This window comes from Ictidomys tridecemlineatus, chromosome 7 (assembly GCF_052094955.1).
Source record: "Ictidomys tridecemlineatus isolate mIctTri1 chromosome 7, mIctTri1.hap1, whole genome shotgun sequence".
In the NCBI taxonomy this organism is placed as follows: domain Eukaryota; kingdom Metazoa; phylum Chordata; class Mammalia; order Rodentia; family Sciuridae; genus Ictidomys; species Ictidomys tridecemlineatus.
Genome location: NC_135483.1, coordinates 34,404,183 through 34,424,721, shown reverse-complemented (window position 1 = coordinate 34,424,721; position 20,539 = coordinate 34,404,183). Strand labels below are relative to the sequence as shown.

At 43.5% G+C, this 20,539-nt stretch overlaps 1 protein-coding gene across 4 annotated transcripts in view; it reads right to left on the bottom strand.

Annotated features, from left to right (window-relative positions):
- Positions 1 to 1,788: 1,788 nt before the first annotated feature.
- The window catches only part of Ncald (neurocalcin delta), a 391,592-nt gene continuing 372,841 nt past the window's right edge, over positions 1,789 to 20,539 (bottom strand). For all 4 annotated transcript variants that reach the window (XM_078016848.1, XM_013357529.4, XM_021724989.3 and 1 more), the window contains 2 exons: positions 7,684 to 7,789; positions 1,789 to 4,460 (listed from right to left, as the gene is read on the bottom strand). In XM_078016848.1, coding sequence (XP_077872974.1) covers positions 4,363 to 4,460; positions 7,684 to 7,789 — 204 coding nt within the window. In that variant the 3' untranslated portion in view covers positions 1,789 to 4,362. The remainder of the gene's footprint in view (positions 4,461 to 7,683; positions 7,790 to 20,539) is intronic.

The window sequence follows — 20,539 nt, the reverse complement described above, 5'->3', positions numbered from 1 at the left end:
ATATTCTACTGACTTGTGAAATACAGGACTCAATGCTTTTCTCTTGTTTTCTTCAACTAGCTCAAAAACTAGAAAATTTTAGAAAGTGTGAAGCACACACCTGACAATAATAGATGCACATGGGAAGCATCTCCATTTCTTCTAAGGGAAGATCTCACCTTGATAGAGAGAACTCTGACTCCACCCCGGCCAGTATATTCCTTTCATTCTAAACCAACTGAGGTTGGGTTGGGACATTGACCAAATGCCTTGGAAGTGGGAGCTTCAGGATTGGAAATGTGCTAGAAGCTGCCAGAATGCAGGTGTGTAGGCTCCACACTGGGTTGAAGGCTCCCAGACAACTTGTTATGGTTTAGATATGAGGTGTCCCCCAAGAGCTCATGTGTGAGATAGTGCAATCATTTTCACAGGTAAAATGATGAGTGTGTGCTTAACTGGGTGATAGCTGTAGGTAGGTAGGTGGTGTACGATGGGAGGAGCATGCCTTTGGGGGCTATATTTTGTCTCTGGTGAGGAGTTCTCTCTGTTTCGTGTTGCCATGTCCTGAGCTGCTTTCTTGCACCATTCCCTTCTGCCACGTTGTTCTGCCTTACCTTGGGCCCAGAGCTACTGAGTTGACAATCTATGGACTGAGATTCTGAAACCATGAGCCAAAATAAACTTTTCCTTCTCTACATTGTTCTTGTCTGGTTTTTGGTCACAGCAATGAAAAAGTTGACTAAATGGCACTTTATCCCCATCACCACCATAAATGAGTTGGTGTTATTCATACTCAGTGCCAAACAAGTACTCGTTGGACCATGAGGCACGTGATGCTCAAGTTAGCAAATTAGTAGCCCCCTTCTCCTACAGCATTGGCCTTCTGAGATGGGGGCAAGCCAACGACCACCACAAAACCTAAACACCTTCATCTGAAAGGCTTTGGGGGTGTAGACCCTGCATTGTGTCATCTCTTCTACTAAATCTTCTTAGACTGAGAAGCTGAGAAGGGAGAGGAGCACAGACTTCCTTAGGCTTACCCAGACCCCTGAAGAGGAGGTTGCCTGAGATTCTCTTTCTTTCTTTCTATTTATTTATTTATTTATTAATTTTGGGGGTAGGCAGGGGTAGTGGGGATTGAACCCAGGGATGATTTACCATTGAGCCATATCTCCCCAGATCTTTTTATTTTATTTTATTTTATTTTTTTTATTTTGAGACAGTTTTTCACTAAGTTGCTTAGGGCCTCCTTCAGTTCTGATGCTGGCCTCAGACTTGTAATCCTCCTGCCTCAGTCTCCCAAGTTGCTGGGATTACAGATGTGCACCACTGCATCTGGCTAGATTCTCCTTCTATTGTGCCTAATGTTTGGACTCCAGCCTGAGAAAGGGAAGGAAATGGGAAGAAAGTAAAGGCTATCATAGAAAGAAAGCCCCAAGACCGAGGAAGCTTTTAGATAGGACTTTGTCTCTCTGGGACAGAAACAATACCCAGGAGGAGACCAAAATTCAAACCTGGAACCTCTCTAAGTATAAATTCAGGCTAGGGCAGCGGGGTAGTCAGGAAAATCTCATGTTCCACGTTCCAAGCAATCATATTAAATAATTAACATGCTTTAACGCCAGGCAAGAGTTACACAAAGTCAAGTGATAAAGGGGCTGCTCCAAACGATTAATGATTCATGATTTTATATATATAATCTTCCTGGACAGTCTCCCTGGACACATCACTGGGATGGGACAGCACCCACAGCAGCACCCCTTCTCTACCCTAAGCAACGTACGAACAGTCAAACATTCCATAGTATCCTTCAGGTCATAAGTCATTTTATTCCAATCCCTTGCACACCACAGTCTGGTTTTTACTTGGGACAGAACAGACTCCATTTCCAGAGTCCTGAAAACAGCAAAGGCAATGAACAACCCAGTACAGAAGTGATAGAGGCCTTCAGGCATTCAGCCCTCTGGGGGCTGTGCAGTCCCTTGGCGGAACTTGAGTGGATTCCACCTGCCAAGGCCTTCCTGGGAGGAGGAGAAGGAGAGAAACATCCTGGAGAAGAGTCAGTGTGGGTCAGTGGCTGGGCAGCACCCGGGCGATCTCAGTACCTTCTGAGGCCAGCAGTGTCCGTCAGTCATGTGTCTGGCTCTCTTCCTGAACAGCTGGAGGCCTTCTCTGTTCCTCACTCCAGCTTCATTCTAGGGAACAGAGTGAGTCTGGTTCCACATGTCATGACCTAGGGCAGAGCCCAGGCAGGTTGCTCCAACCTTAACTGACTTCACTTATCAAAAGGGAACTGAAAGGAGGAATCCTATCTTCAATCTACAGCAGGAAAAAGTGGGATGCAACTCCCAAACACTCCAGGTGGAGCGTGCTGGACCCTCTTTCCCCTCTGCACTCCAGAAATTAGGTTAATTCCCTATTTTACAGAAACAGATGTTACCACTTGGCCCATGGAGGAATTTGGCAAGTCTTGGCATAGAATATGAAGAATGGATCCTCAGAGGAAGATTAAAGCTACTGATTCCAGGTCTCACAATTTTACCCTATAAAGGTGTTTTTTGTGTCTACCACATAAATTTGGATTTTTGATACTAATTAGAATAGATTCAACTCAGACACAGGAACCTGGAGGTTAGAAGGCGCCCAGTAGCATTTTCCTCCAAGTTATGTTTGTTTTTCTGTGGTTCCTCTTTTACAGGAAGTGGTTTGGCAGCAGACAGATTCCCTGGGGACCTCTCTGCCGTCATTTGGGACAGGTCCCCTCTGTATCCTGGAGTGTTCAGCCTCTCCTCCATCCCATGCCACCCAACTGCTGCTCGTGTGACTTTCCAGTGACGGGAGATTTTTCCTCTTAATCTTCCATTAAAATTAGTGTGCATGAGGTCACGCCCAAAGAGCAACTCAAATGTATGTTGTCACTTCTGGAAAGAGAAATCTGCATTCAAATAATACAGTGATGGAAAACACTGCTAGCAGGGTCTTGGACACTATGGCCACACTTGCCTGGGCCTTCTTACAATGAATTAAATGACTGTTCTCCTCAGACTCTTTGAACGGGCAAAAAAAAAAAAAAAAAAAAAAAAAAAAAGTGGGCATTCCTAATATGGCTCCCTAAGGAGGATAGTGGCTAAACTATTGGGAAGTCCCAAGAACCTAGGCTACTGTTCCCAAGTCTCCAAAACAGTCATCTGCTCAAAAAAGAACAGTACCTCCAATCTCATGCTGCCCATGAGCTGCTGAGCTCAACCAGCAAACCACTAGCATGGCCCCTCTCAAAAGTATTAACCTCCTGGTGCCCCCAGGACATGACCCTCTCGAACCTGCCCTGCTTCTGTTCTCCAGTCACCGTGACTCTGGAAAAGCATTCTGAATCAAAGTTGGGCCCTCGTCATGGTTACCTTGGACTTTTATGGAATATACAAAATATACTTGTTGATTGGTACATTTGTGCAAAGACAGATCTGACTTTGAAACAAGACAACGTAGACATTCATCATAGTTGGCTTACTCACAATAAGCTACTAAAAACAGTCTTCTGTAATAAGATTGTATTAGTGCTCACTAAACATGCATTTACAAGGCAAAACACTTAATTTGGTTTGCAATCCCAGTATTTTATATACAGCAGTCTTTTTTTTTTCTTTTTCTTTCTTTTTTAAAATCACAATAGGCAACAAGATGGGTCTGGTTTTGGACTGTTGCCATCTGTGTTTGATTTCCAAAGAAACTCACATTAGCTCAACCAGTGTAAACCTGTGAAAAAAATAGCTGAGCCATCTTTTTTCTTCTCTATGAATTGACCTTGAAATGTTCACAGCTTAGAAACTACAGCCTGCTGGGGCGGAGGGCAGAGTGGGCCTCCTAGAGGATGTCCCAGCTCCCTTTAGTAGCCTCACCCCAGAGGGTAACTTGTTCTTGGGGAATCCAGCGTCTGGTGTCATCCATTGCCCCAAGGGCACGTGTGACAACAGACCCAGGTGGAGAGCTCTGTCTTTCAAACCCAGCCCCTGGAAGCTTGTAGTGGAATCACTGGACTTAATCAGATCCCCTTCTCTTGCCCCCCGCCCCAGTCTTGGGTTTTAAACAGAAACATTAGAATCAGAAGAAAAAAAAATAATAAAAACGATTAGAAAGTCATTAAACAAGGAACACCACGAAGTCTGCTCATGCTATCCACACGCACACTGGGGCTCTGGGCATTCCCACGAAGCGTCCACGATGAATGAAGCAGAGGCGAAGGCATCACGGAGGAAGGTGCATCTGACTGCACAGGGGACAGCATCACCATCGATAATTTTTTGGCAAAAAAAAAAAAAAAAACAAAGTAAAAAGAAGAATCAAAAAGGGAACGCAAGCAGCTCTACAAATCGTGGGGTGCTGGGCTCAGAACTGGCCTGCGCTGCTCGGGTCGCACTGCAGGAGGCGCACGATGGACGGGTCACTTTTGGCCCCTCGGATGAACTCTTCCAGGGAGAGCTTTCCTAGGATGGAAGAGAAGGGACGAGTTGAGTGGCAGCTCAGGCGCCTGAGTTCACACCTCCCCACAGCATGTTGGTGGCAGCAATTGCTCACCTGCCCGTGGCCTCCCAGGGTAGCGCCCAGGACACTGTCTTTTCAATGTGAGACCTACAAGGCGGGGACTCTGCTGCCTGGTTCACAGTGGCATTGCCAGCCCCTAGCGCAGCAGTTCTTGATAAACCACCTCCTGCCCACCCTGACCTAGAGCTGGGGAGAGGGTAGCGGATCTCCTGATCGGGTCCCTGCCCTCCTGATTCTTCCGTCTCTATTATCTTGAAAGGCCCACTTAGTATTTGTAGGATGAATGGCTTCACACCTTTATGGGTAGAAGCTGGGCTCTGCAGCACCAAGGCTGTCCCCACAAGGTTACTGGGAGCCTTCTGGGTCCTTCAGACCACTGGGCATATATAGATAGGTTTGCTGCAAGATCCTTCCCCTGGCATGTAGAGAGGCCCTGGACATGAGAACTGGTTCTTTCCAATCACAAATGAATAAAGTGGTATGTTCCAGGCAGAAGGTGATCTCTTATGAGCTAGAGGAGGGAATCTGGGGTCCCCTTTTCCTCCAGTGTCCCTTTTCTTCCTGCAGAAGCTAGTGTGTCCTGAATTCTCTTCCAGGAGGGCCCCTCTTTTGCTGCAAGGAAGAGGGTGGGGGGCTGGGGGCAATGCTTTCTCATATCGCTGGTATTTCTGCATGTCCTTTCTTCTTAGCCTACCGTGCCCCTGGGAGTGAAGTGACTCATTTGACTTGTAAATCTGGGGCTGGGGCAGGGGCAACTGCTGGACATTTCTGCTTGGCCTTGCCCTCCTTTTCTTGGACAGAGTTCCCCTAGAGACTTATTCTGTTTGTTCTTCCAAGAACAGGCACTGGGTGGGTCTGGTTCCATTCAGCCTGATATACCCTTGATTCACCCTAAGATACTTCCTCCATTGGAGTTCTTATCCTTCGGCTTCAGTTATTGCTTTGTAAATTCTCAATTTGTTCCAAACATAGGCAGCTAAGGGCGCTACATATGGGAGTCCTGTTCCTCCCAACGCAAATCAACAAACATGTCTTCCTCTCAGCCACCCCCATTCCTCACCAGAACCTAGTTATTATCTTGCAAACCTGCTGTTTCTCCCTGATGGAGAAAGGTGGGGACTCATTGATTGGATTGACTGACTGATAATACATAAGCAGTTAGTTCCCCTCTAAACTTTGTGTGCAGCCAGCTTTAGTAGCTGTGTCCCTGTCCAAGCACTAGTTAAAGTGGCAATGACTTGCTCTGGCTTCCAAAGATATCAGGGAAAAGAAACAGGAGCAGTCACTTGAACTCTTGGGAATCTCTCAAAGGTAGGCCCTGGGGACCACAAGTTAGCTGGGGAACACTAGATTCAACATGAGCATCCAGCTTTTTTGGCATTGACTCTGCACTTCAAGACTGACTCAAGGGCTAACTTGTCTGTGGACCCAAATTTTCCCTAAGTCAAAGGCCTGGGTGAGATACAAAGAGCTTCCACCAGGACTCTGCACCTGCTCTGTTCCAGGTGGGAAGTGGGCAGGTTGCCCCCGGCCTGGGGATCTAAGGTAAATCCCCGAGTCTCCTGGGTCTCCTGAGATTCTTCTGACTACTGTCTGATAGGCCCCTCCCTCTTCCTCTTTCCCTCCACTGCTCTCCATCCCCACTTTTTTCTTTTTTAAATTTAAATCTTTCCCTGGAGCGGGCACAGCACCTTCAGTAAGTTGTGTTGTAGGAATGTGGAACAATCAGGGCCCTTGGATCTCATGGTAGCAACTCAACGGGGAGACACTAATTCACTGCCTGTCACCAATATGTGGGTAGGGCCTGATCCTAGGGTATTTTGGCCTTCTCCCATCTTTTAGCCTTTCTCTAAAGAGAATACTGCATCTAGAAGACTGCATCTCAAGGCCATTGAGTTCCCAGGAGTACCAGCAAAACCTGCAGCTTAACCCCAGCAAATTCATTAGCTATTAAAACAATCCCATTTCTGTTCCATCTTTGCACAACAGACTATTTACTGTAAATCAAGGCACATGGGGGAATAGGATGTAAGAGGATGCATTGGCAACTTTGTGGAGGAAACAAAGCAAACAGATTGGCCTGCCCCACACAAACCCAGTTTCTCAGGCTGCCGGTGCCCCAGGCGTGAGCTTATGAAGAGGCCCGCCCCACCACAAAGCCTTCTGTTGTACACATCAGCGACACACAGGATGAACAAGTGCATTTTCACATTGCTGACAAGAATTGCTGAGCACTCCTAGCAGAACAAGTGAACTGGTAATAATAGCAAGAACACACAGCTTATGATAGACCAGGCCCTGAGCTCAGTTAGCACTTGAAACTTGGGTATTGCATCTAAATAGCAATGCCAACTTTGACAAATAAAATAAGGATGTCCAGATAACTTGGAATTTCAGGTTAACAGCAAGCAGTTTCTTAGGATCAATATGTCCCAAATATTGAATGTAGGCATGCTGATACTGAAAAAGTCACTTCTTACTGATCCAAATTCATTTACTGGGGCCTCTCATACTCTGTTTGGCAACTCGGTACCTAATATATCTTGTCTGCTCTTGAGTTTGAAATAAAATCTTCCCTTTTCATGTCCCTTTGTTTTGCATCCACTTGGGTTTCAATTGTAGGTGACAACCTCAGGGTGGGAACCTGCTGGTCACCCTAAGGCCTTCACCCCACCCCAACTCCTGAGAGAGTCCACTTGTCTCTTAGAGCATGTACAGGAGACCCCAATAAAGCCAGACTGGGGTGAAAGCTGCCGGGGTCTGGGTGTGATAACAATCCCTCTCTGCATTCTGACACCCTGGCCTGGAGGAATCCAGTCTATGGAGGCCAAGGCCTGTCCTGAGCACTGGTCTTGCTAACAGTGATTTGTTGGGTCCTTCTATTTCTGTTCTACAAGACCCATCTGATTTTTTTGGGGGGGTGGGGGGCGGCAGGGGTGGGGGCATGTAGCATGACATAGAAAAAGAGCAGAAGGGCCTAGAAATAAAGCATTTCCCCTCAAAGTGGGACCAGCTCTCTGGTGGCCACCCTGGTCCTCCTCCAGGGACTTTTGGGATGAGCTACTCTTATGAAAGGCATTGGGCCAGGTCCTTGAGCCACATTTCCCCACCTGGACTCCACCCGCAGCCCTGACCAGAGCAAAGCCACGCAGCCCAGCCTCCTACCATCTCTGTTGGTGTCCATCTGGCGGAAGATCTTTTCTGTCCTTTTCTCAGGAGTTGACTCATCTTCAGGCATTTTCATGACAGAGGAGACCATCTTGTAGATTGCCTGGGGACAGAAGTGACATGGTGGTAAAATTGAAACACAGCTCGGCACACAGTAGCCTTCCTGGTAACCCTCCCAAATACTAGAGTGAAGGGAAGGTTCTCCAGGGGCCGGTGGAGCTTGTCCTGTCCCTGCTGACTTATCACAGGGCACCATGTATATTCACTAATAGAAGCCATGCCAACAGAGCTTTCTCTCCTCCAGCAAGACCCTCATTAATGACAACTGGCAGGAGGGCCCACAACTGCTGAGTCTGAAATGTTACTGTGCGTTTGAATTCCCTGGGACTCTTCTGTAAATGCAGGATCTGTGAGTGGGGTTGAGAAAAGGGGACAGAGCTGAAGTTTTGTCCTTGTCAGCTTCCATGCTGATGGGAGCAGATGCCACTGTGCTCAGGCCTCATCTTGAAGAGAGAAGCTGCAGAAGATATTCCCCAGGTGGCAAAGACAAGTGGGGCTACTATAGTCTCCTCCTAGGCCTCAGGAGACTACATGACAGACACCTGACAGTCTTCTCCCAGACAGATATTCTCAGTCTCTCCCAATCCCTCCTGATGCTCCTCCCCACTGTAGTACGTGACCCTGATCTCAAATTCCTTCCCAGCAAGCTTCCAGGTGTTGTAGGGACACACGAGGCAAGGCCCCAAAGATAGCAGGAAACAGTTTTATTTGGCTGCAGCCAGGTTCAGAGGGCACAGCTTTTGCTGTAATCAATTAATCCCCTGAACCCCGAGTTCAGGAGGTTTCAAATTTTATACCCAGCATGTAAGGGGAGGGGCTCAGAAGTTCCCAGTCTGCAGAAGTTCACATAAAAGCAGCTTTTTCTTTCACTGTTCTGGGCAAGTTAACTTTTCAAGGACAACATCTGAGAAGGGGAGAGCTTCTTCTCCCCTTTCTTTCCTCCGCCTGCCAGCTATTACCATGAAGGCCAATTGATAATTTATCTTAAAAATGTAGACATCTCAGGCTGGGGATGTGGCTCAAGCGGTAGCCCGCTCGCCTGGCATGTGTGCGGCCTGGGTTCAATCCTCAGCCTCAGCACCACATACAAACAAAGATGTTGTGTCCACCGAAAACTAAAAAAATAAATATTAAAAAAATTCTCTCTCTCTCTCTCTAAAAAAAAAAAAAAATTATTAAAAAAAAATGTAGACATCTCTGTGAAGCCTAGCTCAAGGCCAGAGGCCTTGTTTGCACATTTCTACGAAGTACTATACCGCTATGTTGTGCAAAACCAGTAAGGGGGTGTCCAGTGCTTGTATCTTCCCTGCCAGTGGCCAAGTAAAACAGGGCAACACGAAAATAGGAAGTTTATCTATATTGGACTCTTTTGCTGATAGTCCTAAAATCAGCCATGGTGAAGAGAGCTTCTTCTGTGGAGAGAGGGGGTGCCACTTCACAGGGAGTTCTGACATGGAAACAATCTGCCTTCAGGGTTCGGGATCAAAATACTTGTCCGATTTCAGTTCAGAGATAGACTCATCACAGCTATGAAATCTGATGAGCAGTAGAGGATTCTATCAAAAGAGTTTTGTAATTACTACTGAAACTGTGTCCCCACCACCTGTGACCTCTCCAGGGTACTCAGAAGGGCCTGGAAGGCCTCAGTTATCAAATACAGTTTTTATTTAGGAAGAATAATATAAATTTATTGTTTTTTTATCCCCAGGTCATGACTTTGATGCTCAGATTCACTTTGAGCACCTGAGATCTGGGGGAAAAAAAAAAAACTTTAAAAATAGATTTTCCAGGGAGAAGCAGGAGATTCCAGAAAGTTCTCAAGCTCTGGGCACAGCAGGGCAGCTGGAGAGATCAGAAAAAAAGCAGCTAAGTGAAGGTAATCTCCATTTGGGAAATGTGGGAGCAAAAGGGGACACTCAAGGTTAGACTTCTCTGGTTTACGTTCTTGTTTGGGATCAACTGGGCCTGAAATCCCTGAAATATTCTGGACCAAATATCAGATACTCCAATCTCAGTCAATAAAATAAGAACGAAAGATGGACTCACCCATAGTACTGACCCCTGGGCTGATTTCATCCCTAACCTGATCCCTCAGGTCAGGCTTCTGAGTCCCTGTTCTCTCTCTCTCTCTCTCTCTCTCTCTCTCTCTCTCTCTCTCTCTCTCAGTACTGGGGATTGAACCCAGGGTGTTCTACCTCTGAGCTACATCCCCAGACCTTTTCATTTTGTTTTGAGACAGGGTCTTATTATGTTGCCCAGGCTGGCCTCGAACTTTCGATCCTCCTGCCTCAGACTCTTGAGTAGCAGGATTATCAGTGTTTGTCACTGTGCCTGGCTCTGAGTCTGTCTTAAATCTACCCAAATCCCTTACTGACCTCTAGTGCTGGCCCCACAGTGAGTGCTCTTGGAAGGTCATGAGCACAGCCCTCTCTGGGGGTGATGGGCGTCATTGCTAAGAGCAGTCAGCTTTCCCAAGAAGTGCTCACTGAAGTGTCTCTGGAGGCAAAAAGGTGAGATACTCTGTCCTCCTCCTGGACCTTGCTGTCCCCTCTGTCCCAGGTCTATGTTACCATCTGTACTAGGGCCATAGCACCATGTGCCAAACTGCTTGGGACACCTAATTCCAGGAAAGACCACTGAGATGGAGCTCTTTTATCAAGTGGAGACACAGAGGCTCTGAAATCTGCAGGGCCAGCTACATATTCAGTAAGAGCAGTAGAAAGCACAAGTGTCCCCACACCAGCAAATGTCCTGAGGTCTTGTCACCTTGCAAAAGCTTTCTTTGCTAAATGGAAATCTTTTCTGTAACTTCCGACCTGGGCAAAGGGGAATCAGTGACACACATGGATTTCAAACTCACACCATTTGCGTATTTTTTGTGAGTTCATAAGCCCAGGAATGTTAGATTAACAAAGCAGAACAGAACCTAGACATGGGTGCTCACCAGGCCACAAGAGCTCAACCTCTACTGGGCAAGAGCTGACCCACTTCAGGAGACTGGAGGTGAAGAGGGAGGAGCATGTACAGACAGGATGAGTTTATATTTGCCAGAAGTCTTAGGGAGGCTGTGTGATTACCCATCCTCAGCCTTCTTTGGACCTAGGTTGCTCCTTCTGGAGTCTGTTCTAGCCTCTAGGATCATTTTACTGGCTCCTTGTAGTTATCACTTGTCCAGGATTGGCCCAAGAGGGCAACTCCCAGCTGAGATATTCCACAAAGCCATTGAGTCCACCGACCTGACACACACTTTGTTTTCCTGGACCAGTGGCATTATTTATACTCTTCCCTCATCTGAGGCTTACCTCCTTCTCTCCCCTCCTCCTTGATATCCTGCTCAAGTGTTGGGGGCAGATGGACATGTGACCCTCCTCCAGGAAGCCCTCTGTAATCATCCTTCCTTCTATTGCTCCCTATAATCTCTCTTCCATTGTACAAGAAAATGGCTCTTTGGGAATACTTCATTCTACTTACCCTAAACTGTAATTAGCTAGGATATTCTCTTTTTAGATGTGACAGTGACAATCAGGGGCAACTACTCATCAGATCCCTGATGGTGCATAACACTGGGTCGCACACAGAGTAAGGCTAAGTTCAGAGAATTTGTTCAGGAATAGCTGATCCACTCCATCACCTCCTTTTATGTCTCCTCTCTCTCCTCTTGGTTCTACTCCTGTTTTATAAAGTTCTCCCCTTATCCTTTCATATTTTTCATTCCCATCCTTTTTTCTTTTTCTCCTCCTTCTTGTGCATAACTAGCGTATTCATGTAAAACTCGGATTCCTAATCTGTCAAAAGCTATGGCCTCCACTTAGAAATCTTACACCACTGCAGGTGATTTCAGGGGCTTTTGAATTTGGAAGCTCTTCCATAGACCCCAGGTTATAAAACCCTCCACTCCTAGTTCATTCTATCCATTCACTCATTCATCAAATGCTTCCTGAGAAACTATTATACACCAGATACTATGGATGATTCCCCCAGTCTTTGCCCTCATGGGAACTTACTGTTAAATAAGGATGACAGGCAATGTTAAAATGACCAGAGAAATAAATGTAAGGCCACTGTTGAGTGCTACTGAGGAAGGTGTGTAATCTTGTAAGTGTAATGGGGATTGGGCCTTGGCAGAGGGTTAGGACAGCTTCCCTGAGGACTGATGATTGAAAAAAGAGATGAAGAAATCATGGGGTTAAAGGGGTAAAGGGCCGAGAGAAAGATTTTGGAAGCTCAGGGTAGGGATGGCAGGAAGACCACAGGATGTGTAAGAGCAGGTGGGGACAGGCAACGTGGCCTCCTAGACCAGGATAAGGAATATATTTCTCCTGCTGGCAACAAAATGGTAGAATTGGTATTAAATTTGATTTTCCACTTTCCAAATATGCCTCTATACCCTCTTTTTTTTTTTTTTCAAGGAATCATGTTCAGAGAATTTAAGAAATGGTCATTCAAAATCGTTCCACAATTGTGTCTTGTCTGCTCTGTGCTTGTGGTGGGGATGCAATAGTCAACAAGATGGATGTGGTCCCTCTCCTTTTATATGTCACCTGCTTCTGGTAAAGGACTTGCAGATACCCTACTGCAGCCCCAAAGTGCCCCTTTCGGGAGCTCTGTTGAAGTGGGCGTGGTCATTCCAGCAAGGCTTTAAGAGCAGTCATAAAAGCCATCCCCTAGGTGCCTCTGGACCTCCCAGCATCGAGTAAAACCCACTGGTCTGGGACACTGTAGAACTTTCAGCCCTTAGGGTTGGGGCTCATGAAACACCCCTTCTTAGGATTCTGATGCAAAGCCAACTAGCACTAATCTAGAAGTCATTCACCTAACATTCTTGTATTCTTTTTTTTTTTTTTTTGGTACTGGAGAGTGAACTCAGGGGCACTTAACCACTGAGCCACATCCCCAGATCTTTTTCATATTGTTTTAAGAGATGGGGTCTCCTGAGTTGCTTAGGACCTCGCTAAAGTTGCTGAAGCTGGCTTTGAATTCGTGATCCCCCTGCCTCAGCCCTTTGAGTTGCTGGGATTATAGGCATGCTCCACCCTGCCCAGATTCCCCTGATATTCTTGGTTGATCAGATGCTTTAAGGACCAAGCAAACACATGAGCGTGGATAGAAAAGGGGACTCTCACACGCAACAGAGTGGGTCAGTCTGGGTCTCTCAATCCTAGGCTGAAGGAGTGGAGCCGGTACAGAGACTGAGAACAGGTTAGTGTAAAACACAACAATCAGCTCTCCCTCCTGCCGCCTGCCCCATGGGAACCAGCAGACTGACTTGGGGGCTGCTTTGCCTGCTGGGCTGGGGACACCCAGGGTGGAGTGCAACAGGGTTGAGAAAGAAGCAAGATCTCCATAAGAGGCTTATGTTCCCAGGTGGCTTTTTCGTGGCACTCAAGACTTTTCTCTTTAATGTGTATCAAGTCATCCCTAGAGATGAGTGGACTGTTCACAAAACCAAGTCCGTGAAGTGGGTGGTTCTAGAGAAGTCAGAAGGGAGCTGAGGGGATGAGTCGAGGTGGTGTCCAGAGTGAGGTACTGGACAATCGTCGTGCAAGACCACGACTTGGGGAATTATCTCTGTGCTCCCTTCCACAGCATCAATGACCAACAGCTGATTGTTAGAGAAATTCAAAATCTGGGACTCCACAGAAGGGAGAGAAAAAATAAAAAAGACACAACCCCAGACAGCAATCTGAAGCAAATCATATTTTTTTTTATTAGCTCCAGTTTCCCTGTTCACCAACCCCCACCCCCAAATTTAATGGGATTAAACCATGAAGAAACCAGGCTATTTCTCCACTTTATTTTTAGCGATGTCAGTGAGAGGCCTAACAGGACCATCCTGTTTTCAATTAAACTTGGGGAGTCCTAGTCTTGTCTCTGGGTAAATGCGAAGGTTTGGGACACCCAGGAGCCCAGCACGGGCTCCACCCAGCAGGTTCAGGATAGCTCCCCACTGTGACCAGGACCCCTACCACCCTCCTTGTGACCTATCCGAGTATTTTCTTCTTTCTCCCTCAGAGGGAGCACACTCTTGGAAGGCTGGAATGGAAGGACTCAGTCTGAACTGACAGAGGTTGTGGGGTTAACAGAGGCCAGGCACAATTCCAAGAGTCAGCGCTCCATGCTCTCTCTGAAGAAAACCAGGCTGACTCTTTCCATCAGAAAATTTAGCATCTTCCAACAGGGAACCAGAAATTCAAGATTCTCTGACAGCAGACTAAGGGCAAAAGAGGTTGAGCTATGCTGGGTTGTTTTTAGATTATAGATAAAGAACAGCACCCTTCTTAGAAGGATTTATATACCAGAAAAAGAGGTTGGAACAGGCCTCGAAAATCTTCAGAAATATTTAAAAATAGGATCATTATCTATGTAGCTAAATGACATAAATACTTTCTCACTTAGAGCTAGAAGAATAAATTGAATTAGTAATTTCCATACTTCCCCATAGTGTTCTACCATGGTCCTTGAGCCTTAAGCATCTTCGTTACTAGGGAGAGGGTGAGAGGAAAACAGGGTCCCACCCCTCTTTCAACCAAAGAAGTTCCCTTCTGACATTAAGTTTCATGTAAGATTTTCCTAAAAAAATCAAAATCACAATTTTTTTGTGCTAAAAATGGAATTCGAATACACTCAACCTCTGTGAATATCCTTGCCTTTGTGATAATATGATCGTTTTAAAGATAATTAGTCAAAGATTTGTGTGCTGACTTGTGCTCTCAGCACAACAGCTTACTGTTTAAAAAAACCCAGCACCATCCCTTTTATAAATCAAAGAATTAGGCCTGGCTTGGTGGTACACGCCTGTAACCCAGTAGCTCGGGAGGCTGAGGCAGGAGGATCAGGAATTCAAAACCAGCTTCAGCAAAAGCAAGTGCTAAGCAACTCAGTGAGACCCTGTCTCTAAATAATATACAAAATAGGGCTGGGGATGTGCCTCAGTGGTTGAGTGCTCCCGAGTTGAATCCCTATTACCAAAATAAATAAACAAAAATAAATAAATAAAAGAATTACAGAAAGTCAGGGAAGAGTGTTCTTCTGCTCAAAGTTATCCAAAGGCAGAATTGTGATAGGCTGCATCACACAAGGAAATTAAATGTATATAAGCAGAGACTAGACAACCATTGTTGATGATGCTCTAAAGAAGTTTTTTTTTTTTTTCCAAAACTCTTTCCAAGAAATACCAGTCTTTGAAGATGCTGTAAGACCAGAGAAAAGCTGTCATCAAAACAGCTTGAGAAACGCTGCTTACTTTACTCTTCTTAGAGAATCACAATGCACAAGAACATATTAGAGACTGAGAATTCCTGCGGTTAAGACACCCCTTGAATTCCATTTAACCCAGAGTCTGCCAAACTGGTTCGAAGAGACCCTTTTTGTGACAGAGCTTCTATGAACAGCTGATGAAATGAGCATCTGAGCCAGGACTGAGTCTGGCCCCTTCTTCAGCTGGGCTCTGCTTTCTGTCCCTCTGTTTTACAGAAGAGGTGACCTGGCTTGTCTTCCCAGGGGTGTCTAAGTCTCTTCAAGACAGGGGGGTTGTTCTTATTCATCTATGGATGCACTGGAGTCTGAGACTTCAGTTAACCAATGTTTATTGGCTTTATAAGCACAAGGGGTGATGCTAAATCCTTCAGATTTAGGGAGGGACAGCACAGTCTTGTCTTTGAGAGCTCCCAGTACAGGTAGTAGAAGGACAGGTAAGGCGACGAGTACCTTAAAATGAGAGCAGAGAGTGCTGCTTCTGATCAAGAAGGAGTAGTAGGAACGGAACCCACTCTCAACCTGAAGCAACAATAGTAAAACTCAAAGGCCAGTATGCACAAATGCACAGTTTTCAGGTCACTGGAAATTAGGCAGCCAAGGATAGTGGTCCCTGAGAAACTTGAAACAAAAGAGATAGCTAGTGGACTACAGCCCCAGCTCAAGCCTTGGGGAAGTTTTCAAGCCACAGTGCCAGGAGGGGACCCACGGGAACTTGGGCTAACTGACTTGCAGAGATGGAGTGGCCAGTCTGAGGGATGGAAGTGTCTAGCATTCACGGGACAGAATACAGAAGACAAAGCTGCCAAGAAAGAACTCCAGGGATCCGTGGCAAGTCCCCTCGGGTGTCCAGCTGGGCTGTGTATGTGTGAGAAGAAACTACCCAGGACTTCGGGGAAATAACCAAGCAAAAGTATTAGGATTCAAAGAAAGAGTAAGCGCATCCGTATTCACCAGCCATAGAAGGCCTCAGGATTTGTGGGGTGCTGGTTACTCAAAAGGGTCTTAGTCTTGAGGAGTAATTAGCCCTACATGAGCACTGCTCTGGTGTCACCTAATGAATCTTAAAAAGAAAGTTCTAGAAAGTTACAACTGCTTCCAAGTAACTTATTTGCATCCCAGAACAAAACTTAAGATTATTTATAGGACTACAAAAATATCTAGCAACCAGCATGGTAAAATTCACAATCCCTGGCATCTAATAAAAAAAATTGCCAGTCACACAAAGAAGTAGGAAAATGTAACACAGAAGGAGGAGAAAAAGCAATCAATTAAAATGAATCCAGAATTGACATGGGTGTTAGAATTAGCAGGACACTGAAATAGGTATAAAAACTGTGTTTCCATACGTCCAAAAAGTAGAGATATGGAAAGCGTAAAAAGGACCTAAAATATCAGTGAATTTGAAGAAAATGGAATGAAAAACTACTCAAAAGAAAACAGAAAATTAAAAAATTATAATGTAACAACATCAGTGAACTGTTTGATACCTTTGTGCTACCTAATGTATATGCAATTAAAGACCTTGAAGAAGAAAAGAGAGAGTGGAACACAGAATAATATTTGAAAATATAATTTACTGCAAACATTCCAAATTTAATAAAAACTATAAACCCACAGATCCAAGAAGCACCTTAATAGGAAAAAATAACCTTCCAAACAAGTAGAAATAGATAACCTGCATATCCCTTCATCTAACAAAGACATGAAATTTGTAGCTAACCTTCTCATTAAGAAAACTCCAGGCTGGGGTTGTAGCTCAGTGGTAGGGCATTTGCCTCACATGTGTGAGGCACTGGGTTCGATTCTCAGCACCACATATAAATAAATGAATAAAATAAAGGTCCATCAACAACTAAAAAAATATTTTAAAAAAAGAAAACTCCAGGCCCAGATCGTTTCATTGGGAAATTCTACTAAATATTTAATAAAGAAATAACACCAACTTAAATGTACTGCCAGGAAACTGGGAAGAAGAGAAGAGATCTCAACATGTTTCAAAAACCAGCATCACTCTGATATCCATACTGAAGGCTACAATTCATTCTGTAAGGCCAGCATTGCCTGACAACCTAACGAAACAAAAGATATCACAAAAAAACTTCAAACCAATACACCACGTGGACAGAGAAGTGGAAAGGCTACACAAAATTTCAGCAACTTGAATCTACAATATCCTAAAAGGATAATACATCATGATTGATCAGGATTTATCTCAGGAATGTGAGGCTAGATTACTACACAAAAGTTAATCAATGAAACTGATTAAACTATATTAACAAACTACGAATAAATATGTCACGATTTTCGTAGAGAATAGAAAAAATTGATAACATGCAACATCCATTCATGATTAAGAAAAGAAAAAAACTTTCAGCAAGCTAAGAAAGGAAAGGAGCTTGCTCAACCTAATAAAGTACATTCTATGAAAAACTGACAGCCAATGTCATATATTATGGTGAGGACTGAGCAGTTTTCCCCTAAGACTGATATTGAGATATCATTCAGTATTGTATTAGGTGTTCTAGCCAGTGCAATAAGGCAAATAAACCAGATAAAGGGCACCCAGAATGGAAATAAAAGAGTGAAATTTCATTTTTTTTTTCACAGACAATATAATTGTCTATGCAAAAAAATCTGTTGAAACCCCCCCCAAAAAACCTTCAGAGAAGCTAATAAATTAGTGTAGTCAAGGTTCTAGTGTTCGATATACAAAGATTAATTGTATCTCTATATTTTAGAAACAGCTATAAATTGATATTTTAAAAAATGTGATTGATAATAATATCACTTACAATACAATGAATACTGTTAAATGATTTAGACAAAATTATTTAATATAGTAGACTAAAGACCACAAGTTATGAGATGATCTGCCAAGTTCATGGGTTGTAAGACTCAATGTTGTTACAATGTTAGTTCTCTTCAAATTGATTTATGGAATCAGCATCATCCCAATCAAAATTTCAATAGCTATTTCTGGAAAAATTGATAAGTTCATTTTAAAGTTTACGTGGAAAGATGAAAGACATGAAATAGCCAAAAGGACTTTGAAAAAGGGGTGATTGATAAAGTCAGAGGACTAATACTACCCGACTTCAGGACTTCTTTTGAAGCTACAGCAATCAAGACAGTGTGGTATCATCATCATAATATAAAAATAAATCAATGGGGAAAAAAAGAAAAATAAATCAATGGAATGGAATATTGTCCAGAAATAGGTTTACACCTATGTGGACAACTGATTTTCAACCAGGTACAGAAGCAATTCAATAAGGGGGGGGAATCTATTCTTTTCAATATGATGTTAAATCCATTGGATATTAATATACAAACAGATGAACTTCAGTGGGTACCTCACATCATATTAAAAAGTTAACTCAAAATGCATAAAAGACACGACAGATAAAACATAGTAAGGCTTGTGGAGGAAATGTAATAGAAAACTTTTCTGATCTTGGGCTAATCAAAGATTTCTTAGATATAACATCAGAAGCTTCATCCATGAAAGAACAAGAATGTTCAAGAATGTCAAACTTGAAATTTTTTATTCCTGTAAATACATGTTAAGAGATTTAAAGGGTAGGCTAAAGAAAGAGAAAATATATGCAAAACAAGCATCTGATAAAGAGCTTGTAATGAGAATAGATAAAGAAGTCTCAAAACTCAGTAGTAAGAAAACAAAGCATTCCATTTTTAAAATGGGCAAAAAATTTGAACAGATATTTCAACTAAAAATACATAAGAATGACAAATCACACTCACAAATAGGCTCAACTTATTAGTCATTAAGAAAATGCAGATTAAAGCCACCATGGAATACATTCAATCATATGCTATTAGAATAATTAAAATTATAGACTGACCAGCCAAGGGTTGGCGAGGATCTAGAGGAATTAGAAGTCTCATACATTGCTGTTGAGGAGGTAAAATTTTTCAACCTCTTTGGAAAAAAGTTTTTTAGAAAGTTAAACCAACTGTATTCCATTCAGTAATACTGCATGTTTATTGCAACATAAACCTACTAACCATTCCATTCCTATTTACCCAAGAGAAATGAAGACCTTTGTCCATACAAAGAGTAGTACATAAACATTTATAGAAGATACTTTTTGTAATAGCCAAAAATTGAAAACAAATGTTCCTATCCAGGTAAATGAACAACAATGATAAAAGAATGTAGTATCTGCATATTGTAGAATAGTACTCAGCAAAGAAAAGAAATAAATTACTGGCATATATATAACATAGATGAATCTCAAAATAATTATTCTGAATGAAAAAAGCCAGAAGAAAAAGAATACATAATATATGCTTCAATTTATATAAAATTCTAAAAAATAAAAAATATAGTGAGAGAAAGCAGATTAGTAGGAAAGTAGATCAGTGGTTGCCTAGGTAGGGATGAGTGTAAAAGATTTTAAAGGGTCAAAAATAAATTTTGGAGAGTTGTGGATACGTTTGTTACCTTGATTATAATATGTATACATGTCAAGACTTATACTTTTAAATATGTACAATTTATTGTATGTCAACTTTACTTCAAAGAAGTTATTTTATTATTATTATTATTATTATTATTATTATTATTATTATTATTTTGTTATTATTTGTAGTGCTGGGGATCAAATCCAGGGTCTCATGCGTGTCAAGCAGGTATCCTACCACTAAATTACACGCCCAATCCTAAAACTATTTTTAAAATTCTATTGATAAGATTATAAAGTAATTATATCTTTAGTGAAGTAGTTCATGATTAAGTAGCAGCCATCTATTTAAAATTAACAGAAAATAAGGGCAGGATTGCGATGGAGGATGATATAAGAAACTATGGGAAAATGGGCATGATTTGGTTAAAGGGATGGGGTGGAAATCAGGATAGATAAATTCTATGGAGTGAGGGAGAAACAGGTGTCAAAAGGGTACTCTAGCCCACTGCTTGAGGCAAAGACTATGGACGAGAGAGAATGTGCCTTCTGGAATCTTTCAGGTGACCTTTAGTTGAGGTGAGAAGCACTCAAAGACTATAGTATGAGAAAAGTTTTAAGGGAGGGGTGACTCCAGTCACAAAGTCCTTATTAAGGAATTTAGGCATCTGGTGTGGGTAGGACGGCATCGTGTTAACTTTCCATCGCTAAAATGAAGTACCCGAGATAACCAACTTATAAAGAGGTTTGTTTTGGCTCACGGTTCTGGAGGTTCCAGTTCATGGCCAGCAGGCTCATTGCTCTGGGCCTGTGGGAAGGCAGGGGAACTTGGTGGTGCAAAATCTTTTACCTCGTGGCCAGGAAGCAAAAGAGGGAGTGAGACTGGAGCTGGGCTTCCACAGTCCCCTTTAAGGGCATCCTCCACTGACTGCAGGACTCTCCACAGGGCCCCGCCTCCTAGAGACTCCCACCAGTGCCATTCCTGCAGATGAAGGACTTAACACATGGCCCTTCGGGGACACTCAAGACCAATAACTATACCAGGAGAGGGGCACAATTCTATCTGCATTTTTGAAAGATCCCTCTGGCATCCTTAGGGGGAAAAGAATTGT